The sequence below is a fragment of the Macadamia integrifolia genome, chromosome 11 (genome assembly GCF_013358625.1).
Source record: "Macadamia integrifolia cultivar HAES 741 chromosome 11, SCU_Mint_v3, whole genome shotgun sequence".
Taxonomy (NCBI): domain Eukaryota; kingdom Viridiplantae; phylum Streptophyta; class Magnoliopsida; order Proteales; family Proteaceae; genus Macadamia; species Macadamia integrifolia.
Window position 1 is genome coordinate 15702130 of NC_056567.1, and position 21473 is coordinate 15723602.

Sequence of the window (21473 nt, forward strand, 5' to 3'; positions counted from 1 at the left end):
CTGCAGACCGAAGAAGGCCTTTATGGATTGAAGCAATCTCCTAGGGCGTGGTTTGGTCGGTTCGTAATGTTGATCACACACTATTCATCGAAAGGGTGGATGATTAGATTACTGTGCTACTAGTATTTGTGCCCCTGTTTTCAATTCCTGGGATTGGTTACTAGGAAACCTTTGCCCCTGTTTTCAAGATGAGCACAATTAGAGTTATTATCTCCTATGTAGTGAACCGGTGTTGGGAGCTACAACAATTGGATGTCAAGAATGCATTTCTTCATGGGGAGTTGACAGAGGAAGTGTATATAGATGTTCCACTAGGCTATTTTAGTTCAGAGACTAAAGGCAAGGTCTGCAGACCGAAGAAGGCCCTTTATGGATTCAAGCAATCTCCTAGGGCGTGGTTTGGTCGGTTCCACAAGGCTATGATAGTAGTTGGCTTCACTTAGAGTAATGCCGATCACACATTGTTCATCAAAAGGGTAGGTGATCAGATTATTGTGCTACTAGTATATGTGGATGACATTGTTGTTACTAGTAATGATACGATTGAGATCTCTAAGCTCAAGGCCTATCTTGGTAAGGAGTTTGAGATTAAAGACCTTAGGAGGCTGAAGTACTTTCTTGGTATTGATGTGGCACAATCTACCAAGGGTATTGTTCTTTGCCAAAGGAAATGTACCTTGGACCTCCTCTCTGAAAAGGTATGTTAGGGTGTAAGGTCTCAGATACACCATTTGAAGCTAACTCTCATCTCAGAAGCAAGGAAGGTGTTGATAAAGGTCGTTATCAAAGGATGTTTGGAAGACTCATCTACTTATCTCACACACGACCAGATGTAGCTCATGCAACCAACTTAGTGAGTCGGTATCCCTATTCCTCTCATATGGAAGCTGTTTATTAAATTCTTAGATACTTGAAGACTGCCTCAGGAATGACATTTTTTTCTCCCCTTCAAATCACATGAGGGGTGATGCATTCACTGATGTTGATTGGGCAGGTTCTCCAGATGATCTTCGTTCCACTACTGGCTACTGTACTTTTGTTGGTGGCAACCTGGTTATGTGGTGCAGTAAAAAGCAGTCAGTTGTGGCTCGATCAAGTACAGAAGCTGAGTTTCGGGTGATGGCACATGGTATATGTGAGCTACTTTGGTTACAGGATCTCCTTCAGGGTGTGAATATTCAGTTGTCAATGTTGTTGTACTATGTCTATGACAATAAGTCAGCCATCAACATTGCACATAACCCAGTCCAACATGACCGTACCAAACATGTGGAGATTGATAGGTACTTCAACGAGGAGAAGTTGGAGCAAGGCCTCATATCATCCCTTTTGTGAGAAGTGAAGATCAGTTAGTAGATGTTCTTACAAAGGGACTTACTTGTAAATCATTTTATCTATTTTATGCAAGTTGGGTATGTGCGATATACATTCACCGACTTGGAGGGGGGTGTTGAATAATGAGTTGTTGTAATAAACTAATAATGGGTTTTAGGGGTATTATCCAAACGGACCCTTAAGCCCACTTTGGGGTTTTATTCATTATTAAGAGAGAGGCCTGTGATCAATATTGGCACAAGTCACTTTCTTCCTATAATCTTCATGTTATTTAATGCTATATGTACACACACACACTCCAGTTTGAAGGGAGTGTTGAGAAATAAAGGTGTATGTTATACCATTAGGGTAGTTTTTTACTGGTTTCTTGTCATTTTGATCTTGTTAAATACACATAAGCTGGGGACTTTATTGTAATCCCTTTTATTTCTAGTGTGTAAATACAATACATACTGATTGGAGTTAAGCTCTCTACTCTTCGAATCGGTAGTTTTCTTACCCCTCTTCTTCTTCTTCGCCTTCGCTGGTTATATTTATGTTGCTTTGTCACAAGTTTATATGTAACCTCATTGCTATGGTCCTGCTTGCCTTCCATATTATTAACTTCATGAACATTTAAACCATGCCCAGTATTTAGGAAAGAGTTTAATTGAAAGTGTGCAACTTTTTTCAAATCAGCATGTCAATATTTATGACTCTTTGAACGGAGTTAAATATTTCAAGAATATCAAGACAACTTCTTGGAGAAACATTTTGTGAGCTTAAATTTATCAAGATAAGTGTTGCTAATTTACGAATGCTGTCTTTTACAGCCTAATTACATTTCAGGAAGTTACAGTGCAACATTCAAAATCTTTAGGGAATGTACTTGTGGTGGAGTTCTGAGTTTCCTTTATATCATCTGTTGTGATTTTCTTTCTGGTAGAATTGTGGCATTGTAATGTGCATTCATTTCTCCCTCAACTTCTAACACTTTTTAATGTTGTTTCAGATAAGATCAGACCTTCTGATGTAGGTCTTGAACAGGAGGCGCAGTTGGTACGTGGGTGGAATGGTTCTACACATGGTATTAATGGGAAGAAAGGACGTAATGGGAGCCATCAGTACCTGCCTCCAATCAAATATCTGCATTTACATGAGTGCGATAGCTTCTCTGTGAGCTCTTGAAAATTACTGAATAGTACTTTTTTGATAAGTTAAATTGGTTACACCGGTGGAATATGGTTGATTTGCTGAAGTTGTATTGGTAATTTTATCAATGTACTTAATTATTTGTGATTTTCTTAGCTATTTATATTTCTGTTCTTATTGCTATTTGTTGCAGATAGGAATATTCTGCATGCCACCGTCATCTATCATACCCCTTCACAATCATCCTGGGATGACTGTGTTGAGCAAGCTTCTATATGGTTCATTATATGTAAAATCGTATGACTGGCTTGATTTACCTGGGCCTGCTGATCTATCGCAAGGTGCGCTATTGAGTCTAGAATTGTTCTTACAGAGCTCTATAGATGCCCAGAATTGGTGGCTTTTCGAACTGATCATAATCATGTTTTTCTCAAGATCATTTTATTTGGAAAAGATTATGAAGTAATATTGTTATTTAACTTTCAACGTACTGGACTCTCCCTCTCCACCCACCCAACCAAAAAGAATAAAAAAAAAAAATGCGACAACATCTCCTTTCTCAGCTTCCTTGGAAGCTTCAGATTAATTTCTTCGCGTCAGTCTTATTGCATGTTTTTCCTCCTTAATGGAAACAATCTCATAGTAAGAGAAATGGTAGTTTTACTTAGACTCATGCTTCAAGCATCCAATGTCACCTGTCACCAAGCCTTCTGGTACCTAAACAATGGTAATTGATTCAACCATTTCCTTGTCAGGCTTGTCCCATCAATTTCCTTCTTCCCCGTCTTCTGCTCCTTAAGATTGCAGCATCATATAGATGGAAAGAACAGTTACAATGACACATCAAGGAAAGATTTCTTCACATCTTGATGTAGAGCTCAAACAGTACCTGCGTAGGAGGAAGAAAGGCCAGTCCACTCAGGCTCTATCTAGGCCCAATGAATTGAGTTATAACCATCCCACTTACATAAGCCCCACTTAAGTTATAGTCTGACCCATATGTTGGTAATACTTAACCCATTTTCAAGCCCATATGCCACTCATCTATAGTCACCGACCACCAGCTTTGGCGCCTTGGAGGAGATATTGTGGGAGATTCTGGGGTCCATATTGCTGCCATATCTGAAGGATATCTACTTAGTCTCTATTTTGTCATAGTTTCTATTTTTTTATACTAGTTTTGTTGCTAAGCCATTACCAGCATAGAGGTTTCTATTTTGATGTTATAAATTTTATGTTTTAGCAACAAGATCTTCTATGGATTTTCTATTTGTTTTGAGTTGTAAGCTACTTAGTAGCAATAACTTTCTATTTTTGTAACCCTTACTTCATATTTTATAAATACAAGAGGAGGGCTAATACAGCACACGATTTTGGTGATTGAACCATTGCTCTCTTGTGAGACTATGCTGCTGTGGTGACTCAGTTGCAGATCCTAGGTGGTGAAACCTAGGCTGTTTGGTGGTGAAGCTGTGACCCTAGGCTTGGTGGTGATACCAAGTTCGATCCTCCTATCTTTTTTTTTTCCCTGCTTCTTTCCCTTCACTATCCATTTGATTCCAGCAAGTGCTTTCCATTCTATCGAGGCCTATCAGTGGGTGATTTCTAAACCCTTTTTTTGTGTCTTTATCTTTTGTTTCTGCTGCTGTTACTCACTTTCTTGCAGGTTTTTCTTCAGTTTTCTTAGCCTATGGTTCTCGTTTTACTCCATTCTAGCTGCAGGAAATTTGTGCCTTCACTCCTACCAATCCAGCCATTGGATGGGCTTCCCTTTTTGTTTATTGTCTTCTCTCTCATGCATACTACCTTCGACCAGACTTTTGACTTGGAGAGACATCTGATCAACAGATTGCGAGTTATTGTTTCTCCAGTTACTAAATTCTGGTTTCATAGGTTTTTATTTTCTGTACGCACCTGTTTCTTCCAATCTAATCATCAGTTTGCTTTGATATTCTAGACATATAATCCACCTGTCAGGACCTTCCTTTGACCCTAGTTTCAGACTCACTGGTTTAGTAGATTATGAGATATCACTCGCATGGTCGCACCATTTTCTGCCTAAAGCTTCTCAGTTTTGGTTCACGGCAGTTTTGGTTTCTCTAACTGGTTTTCTAGTCTTTGTTTATTTAGTCTAGCTAACCTCATCAATTAGAATCAGAGCTTATGGCCAGCAGTGATCCTTTACCCTCTAACCCATCTAATGGCCAAGAATCCTTGAATCAATTTACCGTTATGATTAGGCAACTAACCCATTGAGTGGCTGTTATAGAATAAAGGTGTCATGACCCAATAGCTGAATTCACTGAACCACCAAGAGTCAATGATGATACACAAGTCTATTCTACCACAAATAATGGTCAAAGATTTATGGGGAAGAAGACCTCAGAGGACCTTCACACCACCCCATTCCTTTGAAGCCCATGATCGTGCCTACTTTGATGTGGGACCACCTCACCGTCGTACCGATGACCCATAAAGTATTACTTGGAGTCAAAAGAGTACATTAGCAAGTACGACCCACAGGTACTCTATGACTGGATTTTGTGTTTAGATGACTACTTTGTGATTGGTTTGATTTGACAGAGCTAAAGATGAAGCTTGTACGGACAAAGCTAGTTGGTCCGGCCCGAGAATAGTGGAACCTTATGAAGAAGATTACGACAACGGAGGATAGCCCCTAACTTGGCTTGAGATGAAAGGGATGAAAGGAATTGAAAGGCTAATAGCTTCTATCCACCTTCAAGGCACGACTGGGCGATCAGCTCAACTCTCTACGTCATGGAGCCCTATCAGTAGCAGAGTATATGCAACAGTTTTGACGACTTTGTCTCGCGTACTGGAGTTGATGAGGATGATGACCAGTTGTCCTGTTTTAACTTGGGACCAAGACCGGACATCCGGAAGGAGATATGATGTAAACCAATAACCAGTAGGACAGATTACTAGACTACAAACCATACAGGTCAGAATCACAATGAACTATTACACAGAATCTGTGGACAGAATATAGATTAACCAAGAACTCCTAATCTGGATGATTGTTGGGGATCTGGAATCCAGAATCGCAGTGATTAATATACAGTTGAAGGGAGGTCTTTATGATTGATCGATGAAGTACATTAATATCAGAATCATCTACTGGAGGGAATGAGAGAAAACAACAGATTCAGTAAATAGAAGGTGATGAACAGAAAGTAGTAATTAGGTGAAATTGCTGTCTCTAGCAATCCAGGGTCTGATGGATCCCAGATTAGGATCGAAGGGGTAAGACTCTGACAGGAACAGCATATTAAAATATGAAAATAATCTGATGGTTAGGCCTTCTGATATTAAAGACTGAAAATAGTAGATGCTGCTGTCAAAATCAACCAATTGCAGGCACCAACAGTAATGGGAAATACTTCAGAACTGATATAGAGATTGTAGGCAGTAACAGTCGATTAAATATACATTAAAACAGTACTGATGTTACCTCGATTTGAACTATGACAATTAAAGGGGGGTATGCTGGAAATATCGCAGGACAGGGATGAGTAAAATGAAAGAAGAAAATCAAGGAGAAGAAGGGGGAAGGGTTCACCACCATAGGCCAGGGAAGAGGGCTTCACCAATCACCACCCAACAACCTATTGCGTTACCACAATAGGGTTGCCACTACTTGACCATAGGAACACAAACTCTTTCAAGAGCCATTCTTTTCAATCACGAAAATCCAATAGGGGATGTCTCCCTTTCTTGTATCTATAAAAATAAAGCAACCAAATTACAAAGATGGAACTCTCCATGCGCAGGGGGTGTTGACAGTAATTAGAAACTTCCTAGATGCTATTACAATGAAAGAAAACTATCTAAAAACTAAAAATAGAAACTACCACTTAATAACTAGATTAGATTGCGAAAATAGAAACTAATTACTGACAATACAAAACATAAACTAAGCTAAAGCTGTGACAGCAATAGGCTCTTCCACTTCATATCTCCAAGGGGCCCACAAGATCTTCTAAAACCTCTCTACCATGCAAAGAAACAGTCTCACCAGCAATGCCTACATGCAACGGCTTGGCTGGGCCCCATGAAATTTGGTAAAATCACCAGTAATGTCTCTTCAGTTTCCTCTTCTATTTTTGTAACCCATACTTCATTTATAAATACAAGAGGGCTACACATGTTTCTTCTAATCTAAGCATCAGTTTGCCTTGACATTCTAAACATATAATCCACTTGTTAGGACCTGATGCAGGAGTGCTTCCATTGATCGACCCGAAACCATTTGGGAACCTGGACCAAGAACCAGGACTAATTGATTTTTGGAGTCTATAGTAGGATTTTAGTAAGGTTTATTTATTTTGGGAATAATATTGTAATATTTCTTTTATTTGGGTAGATATGTAAAATTTATGTTTCGTCTCCTCTTCTTCTTACTTGGGTAGATTAGGGTAGGATATTTTATTGTGTTTTCAATTTGAGTTTATTCCTTAGTAGAATAGGTTCCATTTTTGAATTGTTTTTCTTTTATTTATATGAGTAAATGGAAGATTTGAAGAATGATGAATTGAGTGATTTGTTTGAGTGCCTGCATGGCCTGTGAGTAGGAGTACGTATGTATCTCATGTAAGTATGCCGACACTCCCGACATACGGTCCCACAAGCATGTGAAGTCCATGTGAAGGACACATGGCTAGGGTCCCACATGTCTCTCCTTATCTCATGTAACCCTTGGCTATTTAAAGCCTCTAAATGAATGAATGAAGGAGGAGCCCGTTGGTGACGAATACCAGGGAGACAAGACAAGAATGGTATCAGAGCCTAACCCCTCCCCCTTCTCCGGCTAAGGTCCGTCTCCGGCGGCTCCCCTTCTCGGTTTGAACCTCTCTTAGTCCAACTGATGTTCTAGGCCACGCCCTATTGCAGGTTACTCCGTAGTTCCGGTTCTCTGGTGACAGAGAAAGAACCTTTGAGCGATGGGTTCTCAGGCCAAGGAGTGGCTGTTTTATACCCTGTAACGGCTCAGGTTGATCTGTCTCTGAGACCTTGGACTCCGGGGGTCCTGATCGGCCTCGACTAGGCATCCGTTGATCTAATTGAGTTTCACCGACGGGAGATGCTGCTCGGATTTGGATTTCAGCCTTCAAACACGGTATGTCTCTCTCACGACGCTCAACTTCTTCTCGCAGTTCTTCTTCTACTACTTCCTCATCTTCCTCCCGAAATCCTTCACACGTTGACCTATAAAGCCATCCTTACCTACAGCAGGCTCACAGCTATCCAGCTTCTCAGAATAGCCCTTCGACAAGAAGGTCTCTTTCTTGCTGGTTCCTCTTGCCACCCAGACTTCCCCTACCTCACAGTTTTTACCTTCAATTCCTTCCATGACCTACAGGAATTACCCCTTATATATAAATGCATATTCTGGCATTTATGTACAGCCTACTCCATCGCCATCAGTTTTCCCCTTCAAGCCATTTATGGTATGTGTTCTCGATGGTGTGATCCCATACACCCTCACCAGCCTAACCGCCCTGTCCTCCAGTTTCTACAGCTCTTTGCTCCCCTCTCTCCTTTATTTTCTCCTTCTTCCCAGTGAGACCCGGCTCCCTTCTTCTTTTCTGGTTTTCATTCCCTGTTTCTCGACAGCAGTAGCAGCCCCTTACAGTTGGATAAATTTCCATTGATACAACTCCGTGCATCCTACAAATCTGGGCATATGCTGCCTACCCACAGGCGAACTGAGTTTTGTTTCCCAAGACCCTTTTAGTTGTGAGCTATGTACCTGCAACAAAATCTGAGACTTAACCTACTGCCTGATCTTGAATCACGTTGGTTTCTGTCATTCATTGCTTATTCTTTTGACCTGCTACTAGGTCTGTATGATAGGGCTTTGAGTGGTGACTTCTCACCTGAAATTTCAGGCCCAACTGATAACAACTGAAGGAGTTTTCCTCCCTCGCATTGTGCTGGTTTTCTGCCTCCCTTACCCCATCCATCATGAATCTCTTTTGTTTCCTTATTTTGATTTCGTACTTTTCCCTCAATAACCTTGCCTTTCTCCCATATTCTCCTTTGTCTTTTACTTCCTTTTAGTTCCAAGTTTGTTCCCTTACAATAAATCTTGTTCACTGCCATATCCTGTGACCCAATAGCAGCTTTAAGAACTCTGTTAAATTATCAAGTTGCCACCTCTATTGAAATCTTTTGTCTATTTACAGAATTGCCCTCATCATTAATATTTAGCCATTATATATTTGGGTGGGCCCAGAAGCGAATCCAATAGGGTTATTTTGACCCAAGTTTTGCATCACTTTCTGATACACATGCGGAAGATAGAGAAGATAAGATAAAGAAGAGGGAAAATAGGGAGGAAGAAAGAAGAGATAAAATAGGAAAAAAAAAGGGTTTTGGCTAATTAGGAGGTAGCCCACCACGGAGGAAGCCATGACCTCCACCTCTTGGCTTTATGAGATAAGCCATGACCTCCTTTCTCTCAAGAGAGAAAATGTAGGTAAGCAAATCAGTCAAGTCTATTCATTTTATTGATCTCCTACCACAATATATAAGGCTACATAGTTACTACTCTCCATGACTCCACAACTCCACCCTTTAACTCCTCCTGCAACTTCTCCCTTAACCCACTAATAATACTTGTAACTTCTATTACCCACTAATAAAACAAAAAAAATATAATAACCTTTGCAAATCCCATAACTAATCCTAACTCCATCCACGTTCCAATACACTATCCATGCCTCTAACCCAACCCATGCATGTATCATTCCATTTTCCTTGAATTTGATTGTCCTCAAGGACAATCAAAAGCTAACCCATCAATTTAATATTGTATTCATGCTCTTTGTAGAAGGTGAAGCACGTGAAGGAACTCCTTGGTGAACAAAGTGTACAAAATTCCTCTGCCACTACGTTGTTTGGCTTTGATACCACTTGATATGCATGCGGAATATAGAGAAGATAAGATAAAGAGGAGAGAAATAGGCAGGAAGAAATAAGAGATAAAATAAGAAAAAAGGATAGGTTTTGGCTAACTAAGAGGTAACTTCTTGGCTAATTAAGCAACAATAAACAACAACGTCCAAAACCTTATCCCAACTTAATGGGGTTGATGGCATGGAGATTCCAAGTAAGGATGAGTACGAGGATCCATGCAAAAAGATTGATGGGTTATGGCTAATTATAATAAGTGTCAGCTGTCAACCTGATGCACCACTACAAATCAACCACAAGCTTATAACGATAATAAGCTTAGTCTTGATAGCCCACTAAGCACGAAAATAACAAGAAATCAAAAGTCTGCACAATAAGAAAATTTCTTGACTAATTAAGGCAAGTCAATAAATAAATAAGTAAATAATTTGGATGGGTTCTATTGCATGGTGGCCATTTTACCCTTGCAAAGAATAGTTGAATAGTTGTTGAGGAAGTTTGGATTCTTTATTATATACTTGACTTGGTTCCAGAGAGTTGCTTATTGATCTAATGTACTCATCATGAAACTTTAGTGAGTTTAAATTTGTTGAGGTACCTTGTGTTGTTTTGGAGAGAGAAGCATTGTAGTTTTGAGGTGGTGGAAGATCTGATAAATGAGAATTAGATGTCATAAACGTATTTTTAAGATTTTATTCCTAAGAAAAAGACTGGATGCTACTCCTGCATGTTCGGATCAATACAAGTTTGTGGAGTTTCTTGGAATTGGAAGCTGTTTAATTTCTTTTGTGAGTATAACCGATTTTGGATCTCCTACCGGAAGGGGGAAGATGCAATTTTATCAGTCCTCAATTGATTGGGAGCTAAATACCCAAAATGAGAAATAGTAATGATATTGAAGTGGTGTGTAGAAGGTTGGAGAATGTTTTATCATGTAAGGAATTTTGGTGTTTAGGATCATTGAGATATCACTTATTTTGCATTGTGGATAGGTGAAATTCTGAAGTTTTGTGATTGAATTTGTGTGCCAGACAAGACTGAGATGAAGTTGGAAATTTTGGGTGAGGCTTATCTTACTCCCTATATGGTGCACCCCTAGAAGTATCTAGATGTATCGTGACTTGAAGACCACTTACTAGTGGAACAACGTGAAGAGAGAAGTGCTTGACTTGTCAACAAGTTAAGGAGGAACACCAGAGGCCACTTGGGTTGTTGCAATCACTAGCTAATCCAGTGTGGAAGTGGGAGCACATCACCATGTATTTTGTTATAGGACTTCCAAGGACACTTAGGAGTCATGAAGCGATATGGGTGATAGTTGACAGACTGACCAAGTCAGCTCACTTTTTGCCAGTTCGGATGACTTATGACATTAAACAAGCTTGCCAAACTCTACATAGGTGAGATTGTCAGATTGCACGGCACACGGGTATCCATTGTGTTAGATATGGATTCCCGGTTTACTTCCAGATTTTGGCAATCTACAGAAAGCTATGAAGTTGAGTTTCAGTACTGCTATCACCCTTAGATAGATGAGCAATTTGAGAGGACCATTCAGATTCCCAAGCATATGTTGAGGGCTTTTGTACTGGATTTACAGGGAAATTGGGAATGGGATCTACCACCGTTAGAGTTTGCCTATGATAACAGTTACCAGGCTACTACTGGTATGGCATTGTATGAGGCATTATGGTAGAAAATGTAGGTCACCGGTGCATTGGGATAAAGTGGGTGAATGAAGTATATTGGGATTGGAATTGTTCAGAAGACTTGTGAGAATATAGCATTGATCTGTGAGCGGATTTGAGTTGCACAAAGCAGACAAAAGAGCTATACTAGTTATAAACAATAGAGAAGAAGAGAGAGAGAGAGGGAGATGTGATTTGGGTAATGGAAGTCCCAATCGATGAGATTGAACTGACCTACTCAATTCATTATATAGGCTAGCAATTACATACTCCTAGAAGGAATAGGAATACTCCTAGTTGGAATAGAAAGCAATAAAATAGGAAACAAATATTGCTCGTAATTTTAATCTACTACCAATTATAGTTTGACTAGAACACTCTTAAGGGGAGTCATGGCTTGCGCTGGACAGCTGGCCATGAGTCCTCTATCTCACGCAATACTTCTAACACTCCCCCTCAAGCTAGAGCATAGATAGATGTTAATCATGCCCAGCTTATTACAAATATAATCCTCTACCACTTACCAAAGACTTAGGCTGCGTTTGGTAACGTTTCTGTTCTAGAAACGACGTTTCGTGTCGAAAACGAAAATTTCAGTTTCTGTGTCAAAACACCGTTTTTAAACGAATTTGATGAATCTATTTCTGGTACGGTTTCAAAACGCAGGTCTTCTCTCCTCTTTGTGGCGAAATTGTAAAAAGTGAAGAGTTAGGGCGGAAGATAAGTTTATCGGGAACGATTTCCCTAAAATCCCCAAATAGTTCCTTTTTTTTTTTATTTGGAACGAAACTGGGAAGAAGGAACAACTATTTGTCGTTTCGTCAATTCTAGTTTCTATTGTTATTTTTTCACTTTTTGTTCCAAAAAAAGGGAAACTCGTTTATGATGCACCAACCACTTTATAACTCCAGAAACGTTCCAATAGAACGTTACCAAATGCAGCCTTAGTGAAAACATCTGCAAGTTGTTCTCCGGTATGAATATGACTTGTAGAAATCAATCCTTGTTTAAATTTTTCTCAAACAAAATGAGTCTACTTCAATATGTTTTGTCCTCTCATGAAACACTGGATTTGATGCAATATGAATTGCAGCTTGGTTATCACACCATAACTGCATAGAAGAAGTACACTCAAACCTAAGTTCCGTAAAAAGCTGCTTTACCCACATCAACTCATAAGTAACATGAGCCATGGCACGATACTCAGACTCAACGCTAGAGCTCGCCATGACAGTCTGTTTCTGGCTCTTCCAATACAAAATTTCCACCAACAAAAGTACTACATCCTGTAGTTGACCTCTTATCAACAGGAGAACCAGCCTAATCAGCATCACAAAAACCTTCCAGACGATTATGTCCGTGATCAATGTACAACAGACCATGTCCTGGAGCTTTCTTAAGATATCTCAGAATACGAACAATGGCATCCCAATGTGAAGTTCGTGGAGACGAAAGAAATTGACTCAGAAGACTGACAGGGAAGGCAATGTTAGGTCGAGTCACAATCAGATAATTCAACTTTCCCACCAACCTCCTGTATTTCTCAAGATCGTCTAACACATCACCTCCTTCAAACATAAGCTTCACATTTAGATCCATTGGAGTGTCAAAGGGTTTGGTCCCTAACATACTAGTTTCTAAAAGTAAATCCAAAACGTACTTTCTCTGAGACAGACCCTGAGCAACAAACCCTGGAGATTGCTCCATATACACCTACTCATGCAAATCACCGTGAAGAAATGCATTCTTCATATTAAGCTGAAATAATGGCCAATGAGACGAAGCCGCAAGAGAAATCAAAACATGAACAGAGGCCAACTTGAAAATAGGGGAAAATAATCTAGATAGCAAACACCACAAACCTGGGCATACCCCTTCATTTTTACCGAGCCTTCAAATGAGCAAGAGACCCATCAGGGTTAACCTTAACCATATAAACCCAACGACAACCAGTAGCCTTCTTGCCACGAGGCAATGGTACAAGATCCCAAGTTTGGTTTTCTTACAAAGCAAGCAATTCGTCTTACATTGCTGTCCTTTAGTTAGGACTAGATACTGCCTTTGCAAGATTCTTAGGAATAGGATGACAGGTAATAGTGGAAAGATAGGAATGAAATGAAGATGACAGGCCAAACCGCCAAAATAAGACAAAATCAGCAATAGGATGTTGGGTACAACTCCTAACACCCTTACATTGTGCAATAAGAAGATCTGAGTCAGAGAGAGGAATACCTGGAGTAGGATCCATAGACAAAGATGATAAGTTAGGTGCTGTAGAGAGAGGGGGGGCTGATGCTTCCCGAACACGACGAGTATAAACCTGTGGAACAACCGGTGGAGGAGGAGGTGGTGGTGGAAACTCTTGTGTGGCAACTTGTGGAGTAGAATGATGGATAACATAAATTGAAAGATCATCATCCAACTCAAACAAAATAAATGACTCATTTGGATAGGGTGTGAACTCAAAGAAGAACACATCAGCAGTAACAAAGTATTTTTGAAGAAAAGGAGAATAACACCGTATCCCTTTTGGGTACGTGAGTAAACCAAAAAGAGACATTTAAGAGCTCGAGGATCCAACTTTGATAAACCTGGATGATGATCATGAATAAAGCAAACACATCCAAATACTTGAGGGGGAAGAACGAAAAGTGGGTCAGAAGGAAATAATAAAGAATGAGGAATATCACCACACAAAACAGAGAAAGGTATGCGGTTAATAAGATAACAATCAGTGGGAACGACATTAGCCCAGAAGTATTTGGCTACCTTAATTTCAAACATGAGTGGTCGAGCAACCTTCATCAAATGACGATTCTTTCTTTTAGCCGCTCCATTTTGTTTAGTATCTGAACAAGAAGACTGATGTATCATACATGATACAACAACCAGCCATAAACTGAGAAAATGGACCAAAAAAATACTCTTTTGCATTATCACTTCGTAGAATTTTGATAGTCATATTAAATTGATTTTGAATTTCAGCAACAAAAGCGCAAAATATAGCAAATAACTGGGAACTATTTTTCATGAAATAAATCCAGGTCATTCTGAAATAGTCATCAACAAAGTTAGCGAAGTACTTAAACTTAACTTGGATGTTACAAGACAAGGGCCCCTTACATCTGAGTTAACTTCATCACATTTCTCTTTTTCTTTTCTCATTTCGTCCTTATGATTTTATACCTAGTCTTTTAATCTTCTTTAGGATGGTTACTTTGAGAGCAATGAAAATGGAAAGATGTTGGTTAAGGACGGTGGTTTGGATGGATGAAGACTTATAAAGAAAGGTTCTTCTCATTAGTAAGCAAATAGGTTAGAAAAATATATAAAATTGGGTATAATTCCTTCAACCCCCCCTTTTTTTTTACTTGAGATTATCTCTTGAGGCCTGATTGCTGTCATCCATGTGCCATTCTATTGAATTTGGGGGAAGTCAATTCTGTCTAGTTTTACCTATTTCCCACCATGGTCCACTCTCATCTTCTCAAAGACCACTCACTGTGGTCTACCCCTGTCCAGCCAGATGCTTCCTGGATCAGGAGAAAAATTCTTTCCCTCAGGCATTTTGCCCTCAGTGCCATTTCTATCTCTATTGGCAATGGGCAGTCCACCTCCCTATGGATGGATCCTTGGCACCCTGCAGGTGTCCTTTCCTCCCTGGTTACCCCTAGAACCATATACTCTTCCAGCATCCCCAAGTCTGCTCCTGTGTCTTACATCCTTTCCCCCCTTGGCTGGTCCCCCCTCCTTCTGCACCCCCCCTTCATGATCTCTGGGCTTCTCTCCCTCCGCTGCCCCTTGGGCTTCGAGGAAGAGAAGACAGATGCAGCTTGGCTCCCATCTCCCTCTGCTTGGTCCTATGTTAGGTCTTCTGGTCCCCTGGTCCCCTGGCGTAACCTTGTTTGGTTCAAGGGTCACATTCCCCGCCATAGCCTCACTCTCTGGAGATGCCTCTCCCACTGTCTCCCAACCTAAGCATTCCTTATCCACCGTCATATTCCAGTTTCCCCCTCCTGCTGCTTCTACCCCCTTGGTTCTGAGGACATCAACCACCTCTTCTTTGACTGTCCCTTCCCCTCCTGTCTGGAAGTTGGTTCTCTCTAAATGTTGGCCCTCCAGTAGGCCCATCCTTGATTTCAACAGAGAATGGATTTGGTTGGATATGACATTTTCAGGCCCTTACATCTGTGACACCATCGGGAAGCTTGCCTTTTCAGCCACCATTAACCACATCTGGATGGAGTGTAACATGCGTAGATATGGTCTTCCAATTCTCGCTCCTTGGACAATATTTGGAAAGCCATAGTCTTTGATGTTACCTTCAAAATCCAATCCCTTCACCAAAAGCCTGTCCCTAACTCCCCTAGAAACAGACACATCCTGGCCTCTTGGAACTTTCAGATAGCCACCTTACCCACTCCATAACCCATCCTCTGGTTGCTACTAGCATTGATTGGACTGTGTTTTGCCCATTTTGTCTTGTTTTGGTTGATCTGGCTGTAGTTCTAGCTTGATTGTATTGGTTGGCCTTGTTTTGGGCTTGCCTTCCCCCCCTCTTTTCTCCTTTGTATTTTCTTCTCTCTTGGTAATGAATTAATTTATTCATCCGAAAAAGATTGAGGCGTTAGACTCAATCAGCGATAGGGGTAGTTATGTCCTATCGATTCCTATTTTTTATATTAGGGCTGACTAGCTGAGGTCAGGGGTATTTTTGTACTTGTTTATTTGTTTCTGATATATAAATATTAGGGTCTAACCTGTGCCAGCCCATCCTAGTCTGATCGCAGGTTATTCCCCTCTCTTGGGAGAATCTCGATCTCGCCCCTCTCTCTTCTCTTCTTTCTTCTTTTCTTCTTCTCTTTCTCTGGTTTGGTTATAGGTTTCTAGGATTGTAACATGGTATCAGAGCCTCTGTGGTCAAACCTTGGTTTTTCAGATTCACTCTTTGCTAATCTCATTTTTCTGTTGAACCCTTCTGGTGTGCCTACTGTTGCATTTACTATGGATTAAATCACATGGAGTGATTTATTTAATTTATGGATCGTGATATGCTACAGCTAAATTGAAGTTTGAAGACCTTGGATTGCAGCCTCAAACTTTTCTGCCCAACTCAATTTTAGCAGGGTCTCTAATCATCCCTTGTTACTGTGGTTCTGGTGTGTTTTTTTTATTGTTTTCTCTGCGACCCAATTTGTTCTCCTTTTTTGGTCACTCATGGCTGAGATCAAATCTACTACCCCTGCGACTGCTACATCTGCTTTGGACAATGTGAATGTCTAGATTACCTCCATCAAGCTCAAAGGAAGTTCGAATTACCTACTTTGGGCTCAGTCTATGAAGGTTTATCTTATGGCCAAAGATAAACTTCAGTATACTATCTCTGATCCTCCTCCATCATCTGATAAAGGTTATAATGAATGGATGAAGGAAAATGCTTTGATCTTAATCGAGTTGTGGAATAATATGGAACCAGATGTCGTTGCCAATGTCATGTTCCACACTATTGCAAAAGGTGTATGGAATAATTTGAAAGATACATATTCTTAGGAAAAGAATATGACTCATATCTATGATATCTATGAGAAGCTGTTCCAATTTCACCAGTCTAACAAGTCTCTTCCAGAGTATTACAGTGCTTTCAGGGGAATGGTTGAAGAACTTAATGTCTTCCAACCCTTGACCACAGATATTTATAAATTGAAGGCTCAGCATAATGAGTTTTTTGTCTCTAAATTTTTGGTTGGTTTGAATAATGACTTGAAGGCAGTGAAGGGTCATCTACTTGCAGACGATACTGTCCCTACATTGAATGACACTTATTTCACGACTACAACGTATTACATCTTCCAACAAACATGATCAGTCCTCCAAAGACAATTCAACCTTCCTTGCCAACCGTGGACGTGGACGTGGACGTGGTCGTGGTCGTAGGTCTACTGGTTGAGTTTCTAGTGAACAGCTGGCTGATCGGTCTTCTCGCCAGTGCACTTATTGTGGGAAGCCCAACCATACTGTAGAGACTTGTTGGGCAAAGCATGGCAAGCCAGAGTGGGTAACCCAGTTAGCCAATCATGCAGTGTCAGACGATGGTACTGACATAGTGTCTCTCAATGATACTAAACCGAGAACTTCCTTAGGAGATTCATCTACCAGTCTACATGATGACATTAATCAATTACTCAGGAGCTTGCAGACTTTTGAGGCATCCTCTAATACATCCAATAGTGTGTCTACATCCTCTGCTACCTTGGCTCATGCATGTACCTCTGCCCTTCTTACCACTACTTCTACCCCCTGGATCATTGATTCAGGTGCCTCTGCTCATATGACTGGTTAGTCATCCATGTTTAAGTGTTTTTCTCCTAGTACCAACTCTACATCTGTTATTCTTGCAAACGGTGCTTCAACACCGGTTTTAGGTCATGGTACTCTCACCTACATCCTCACTCAATTTGTCCTATGTGTTACATGTTCCCCAATTTCCATTAAGTCTCCTCTCTGTAAGTCAGTTAACCAGGTCATTAAATTGCTTAGTAACTTTCTTTCCTTCTTATTGTGTTTTTCAAGATCTTCACACAAGGAAGACGATTGGTGGAGGGCGTGAAAAAGATGGTTTATATTATCTCAACTATGACACTTCTGCTTCTTCTGCTGCTGCTGCTGCTACTGCTGTTGGGGATGTGACTCCTTTTCAATGACATTGTCACTTAGGGCACTTGTCTTTGTCTAGGTTGAGCTCAAGTTAGAGTGTGAAGCATGTGAGTTGGGAAAGCATCACCTTGTGTCCTTCCCATCTTGCTCTGTCTCGTAGTCCGTCTTTATTTTCTTTATTCCATTCTAATGTTTGGGGTCCTTGCAAAGTCAGCAATAGATTTGGATTTCAATATTTTGTGACCTTTGTGGATGATCATTCTCGTCTTACATGGCTGTATCTATTAAAGGATCGATCTGAATTTTTATAATGAAATAAAAACTCAGTTTGGCATTTTAATTAAGATTTTTCGATCTGATAATGCTTTAGAGTATGTTCAAAATGATATTTCTATATTTTGTGCTAACCGTGGGATGATACACTAAACTAGTTGTGCTTATACCCCACAGCAAAATGGGGTAGCAGAGCGCAAAAATTGGCATCTTCTCGAAGTGGCTCGAGCTATTATGATACATATGCATGTTCCGAAATTTTTTTGGTGTGATGGGGTTTTAACTGCATCACTTAATTGATCGCATGCCCTCCTTAGTTCTTTCTGATCGATCTCCCTTTTCTATTAGGTTCCCTAATTTGCAGAGTTTTCCTGTTCCTCCTCGTGTCTTAGATTGTGTGTTTTGTTCGTAATCTGCATGCACAGACAAATAAATTATCTCCTCGGTCCACTAAGTGCATTTTTTTGGGTTATTCATGTACTCAGAAAGGGTACAAGTGCTATGATCCTGTTACTCACCGACAATTTGTTAGTGCCGATGTGTCCTTTTTTAAAGGCACATCATTTTTTTCTCCTCAGGTGTCCCAGTCTGGGATGGAGTGGAACTCTCCAACTTCTCCATCCATTCCGTCTCTCAGTCCTTCTCCTGATGTTCCTAGTGCCAGCGACACACCTCCCCTACAGGTTTATTAGCATAAGAAGTTTGGATAGCCTACTGCCGATACCAATACTCCAAATGATTCGCTCCCTCCATTGCCGATTTCCTCTGGTGAAGCTCCTATCCCTCCTATGATTGATGACTTACCAATTGCTCAACGTAATGGTACATGGTCCTATACACAAAAATCTATGGCTATGTATCCTATTGATAACTTTGTTTCCTTGTCTCATCTCCCATTGACCATCCATGGTTTTGCCCTGTCTCTTTCTACTAACACTATTTCCCGATCTCATATTGACTCCTTGCATATTCCTGGATGGAAAGCTGCCGTGGATGCTCTCTTGAATCTTGCTACCTGGAGTCTGGTAGATTTACTTCTGGATAAGAACTTGGTGAAGTATCGTTGGGTGTACACTATTAAGTATCATTCTGATAAGGGGTGTGAAAACCTAGTCCTAACCGATAAAATCGATCGATAAAACCCGAACCGAACCAAACCGATCCTTATTGGATTGGTTTTGGACTGAGTTATGTTGGGACTGGCTAAAAACCGGTCCAAACCAAACCGACTAATAACCAAACTGAATGAAACCGATAAAAAAAAATGAATAGGAGATTATAAATTGGTGAATTGGCCATCCATTTTTTACAATATTAGTGAGCAAATTTTTTATTGTAAAAGGAATTGTTACAACTTACAAATCATTGAATATTAGGTTATGAATAGAGAAATTGATTTGTAAATTGTAATGCTTTCATTGATTTCCTTATTCACTATAGAAAACTAGTTGGATATCTAAATGAATGATTGGATAATAGGGTTCATTGTGTGATTCCAATATTAGTTATCTTCTTAGTAATTTGTTATCCATTGGTTTGAATATTAGTTATCTTTCCCTTACAACGATAAACCATGATTTAATCATAAATTTAAAGTGTTTTTTTCGTCAAATCTTGTCACTATAACTTATGAATGTAAGATTTATTATCGTTCAAGCCCAATAATAAACCGATCTAAACCGGTATTAAACGGATATTGAAAAATCGAAATAAACTAAAACCAAACCAGACCGAAATCGAAACCGACCAAAAACCGAAGTTCCTTAATGGATTGGTTTTGGTCTCCCTCATTCCTACACCGAAACCGATTCAACCCGACCGAAACCGAATCGAACCGAACCGTCCAATTGACACCCCAAATTCTGGTGGCTCTGTTGAGCGGTTTAAAGCCCGTCTGGTTGCCAAGGGTTATACTCATACATATGGGGTTGATTATTTTGAGACCTCCCCGGTTGCTAGGTTGAACTCTGTTCGCCTATTTATTTCTCTTACTGTCAACTTTGATTGATCTTTGTTTCAGTTGGACGTCAAGAATGCCTTTTTGTATGTATACAAAGAGGTGTATATGGAGCAACATCCTGGTTATGTTGCTCAGGGGGAGAATAGAGGCCATGTGTGTCGTTTACACAAGGCTATCTATGGCCTTAAACAGTCCCCTCAGGCATGGTTTGACAAGTTCAGTACTACCATAGTAACTTGTGGATTTTCTCAGTGTTATTCTGATCACTCTGTCTTTGTTCGTCGTAGAGGTAATAAGCTGGTTGTCTTGGTTGTTTATGTGGATAATATTATTCTTACTAGTAATGATGAGACAGAAATTTCTGAAGTGAAGAACTACCTACAACAGCACTTTCAGACCAAGGACTTAGGTCAGCTTCACTATTTCCTCGGTATTGAAGTGATTCAATGTAAGAAGGGGATCAATTTATCTCAAAGGAGGTACGTGTTGGATCTTTTATCTGATACTCGTATGCTTGCATCCAGGCCTGTAGATATCCCTATGGATCCTCACCAAAAGTTTGGTGTTAGTGATGGTGAACCTCTCCAGGATGTGCATCAGTGTAGGAGTTTGATTGACAAGTTGATATATCTTACTGTTACAGGACTTGACATTTCTTATGCTGTTGGGGTCCTTAGTCAGTTCATGCTGTCTCCTCAAAAAGCACATTGGGACATTACTGTTCGTGTTCTTCGATATTTAAAGGGTGCCCTGGTAAAGGGCTGATCTATCACCCTAATCGGCATATCGAACTAGTTGGCTACTCTGATGCTGATTGGGTTGGATCTGTTAGTGATCGTAGGTCCACTACATGGTGTTGCACATTTGTTGGAGGTAATCTAATTATATGGCGAAGTAAGAAGCAGACTACCATTGCCCGGTCTAGTGTTGAAGCAGAATACAAAGCTATGGCTCACACCATTGCTGAGTTGATGTGGCTGCGATCATTACTTCTGGAGTTGGGTCTAGTAACCAAGCCTATGAAGATGTATTGTGACAACCAAGTTGCTGTGTACATTGCTGGTAACCCGGTCTTCCATGAGAGGACCAAGCACATTGAAGTGGATTGCCACTTTGTTCGTGATGCTGTTCTGAAGAAGTTGGTCGAGACCCCTTTTGTTCCTTCCTTAGATCAGTTGGCAGACATGTTCACTAAGTCTCTATTTGCTCCTAGTTTTCGTAATGGTTGTACCAAACTGAGCATGTGTGATGTATATGCTCCTGCTTGAGGGGGAGTGTTAAGATTGAGGCGTTAGACTCAATTAGCTACAGGGGCGATAGGGACAGTTATGTTCTATCGATTCCTGTTTTCTCTGTCAGGGCTGACTAGCTGAGGTCAGGGGTATTTTTGTACCTATTTATTTGTTTATGATATATAGATATTAGGGTCGAACCTGCGGCAGCCCATCCTGGACTGATCGCAGGTTATTCCCCTCTTGGGAGAATCTCGATCTCGC

General features: G+C 40.3%; 1 protein-coding gene across 2 annotated transcripts in view; it reads left to right on the plus strand.

Annotated features, from left to right (window-relative positions):
- LOC122093615 (plant cysteine oxidase 4-like) overlaps positions 1-21473 on the plus strand; it is an 82072-nt gene that overhangs the window by 39487 nt on the left and 21112 nt on the right. For both annotated transcript variants that reach the window (XM_042663981.1, XM_042663982.1), the window contains exons 3-4: positions 2327-2490; positions 2660-2807. In XM_042663981.1, coding sequence (XP_042519915.1) covers positions 2327-2490; positions 2660-2807 — 312 coding nt within the window. The remainder of the gene's footprint in view (positions 1-2326; positions 2491-2659; positions 2808-21473) is intronic.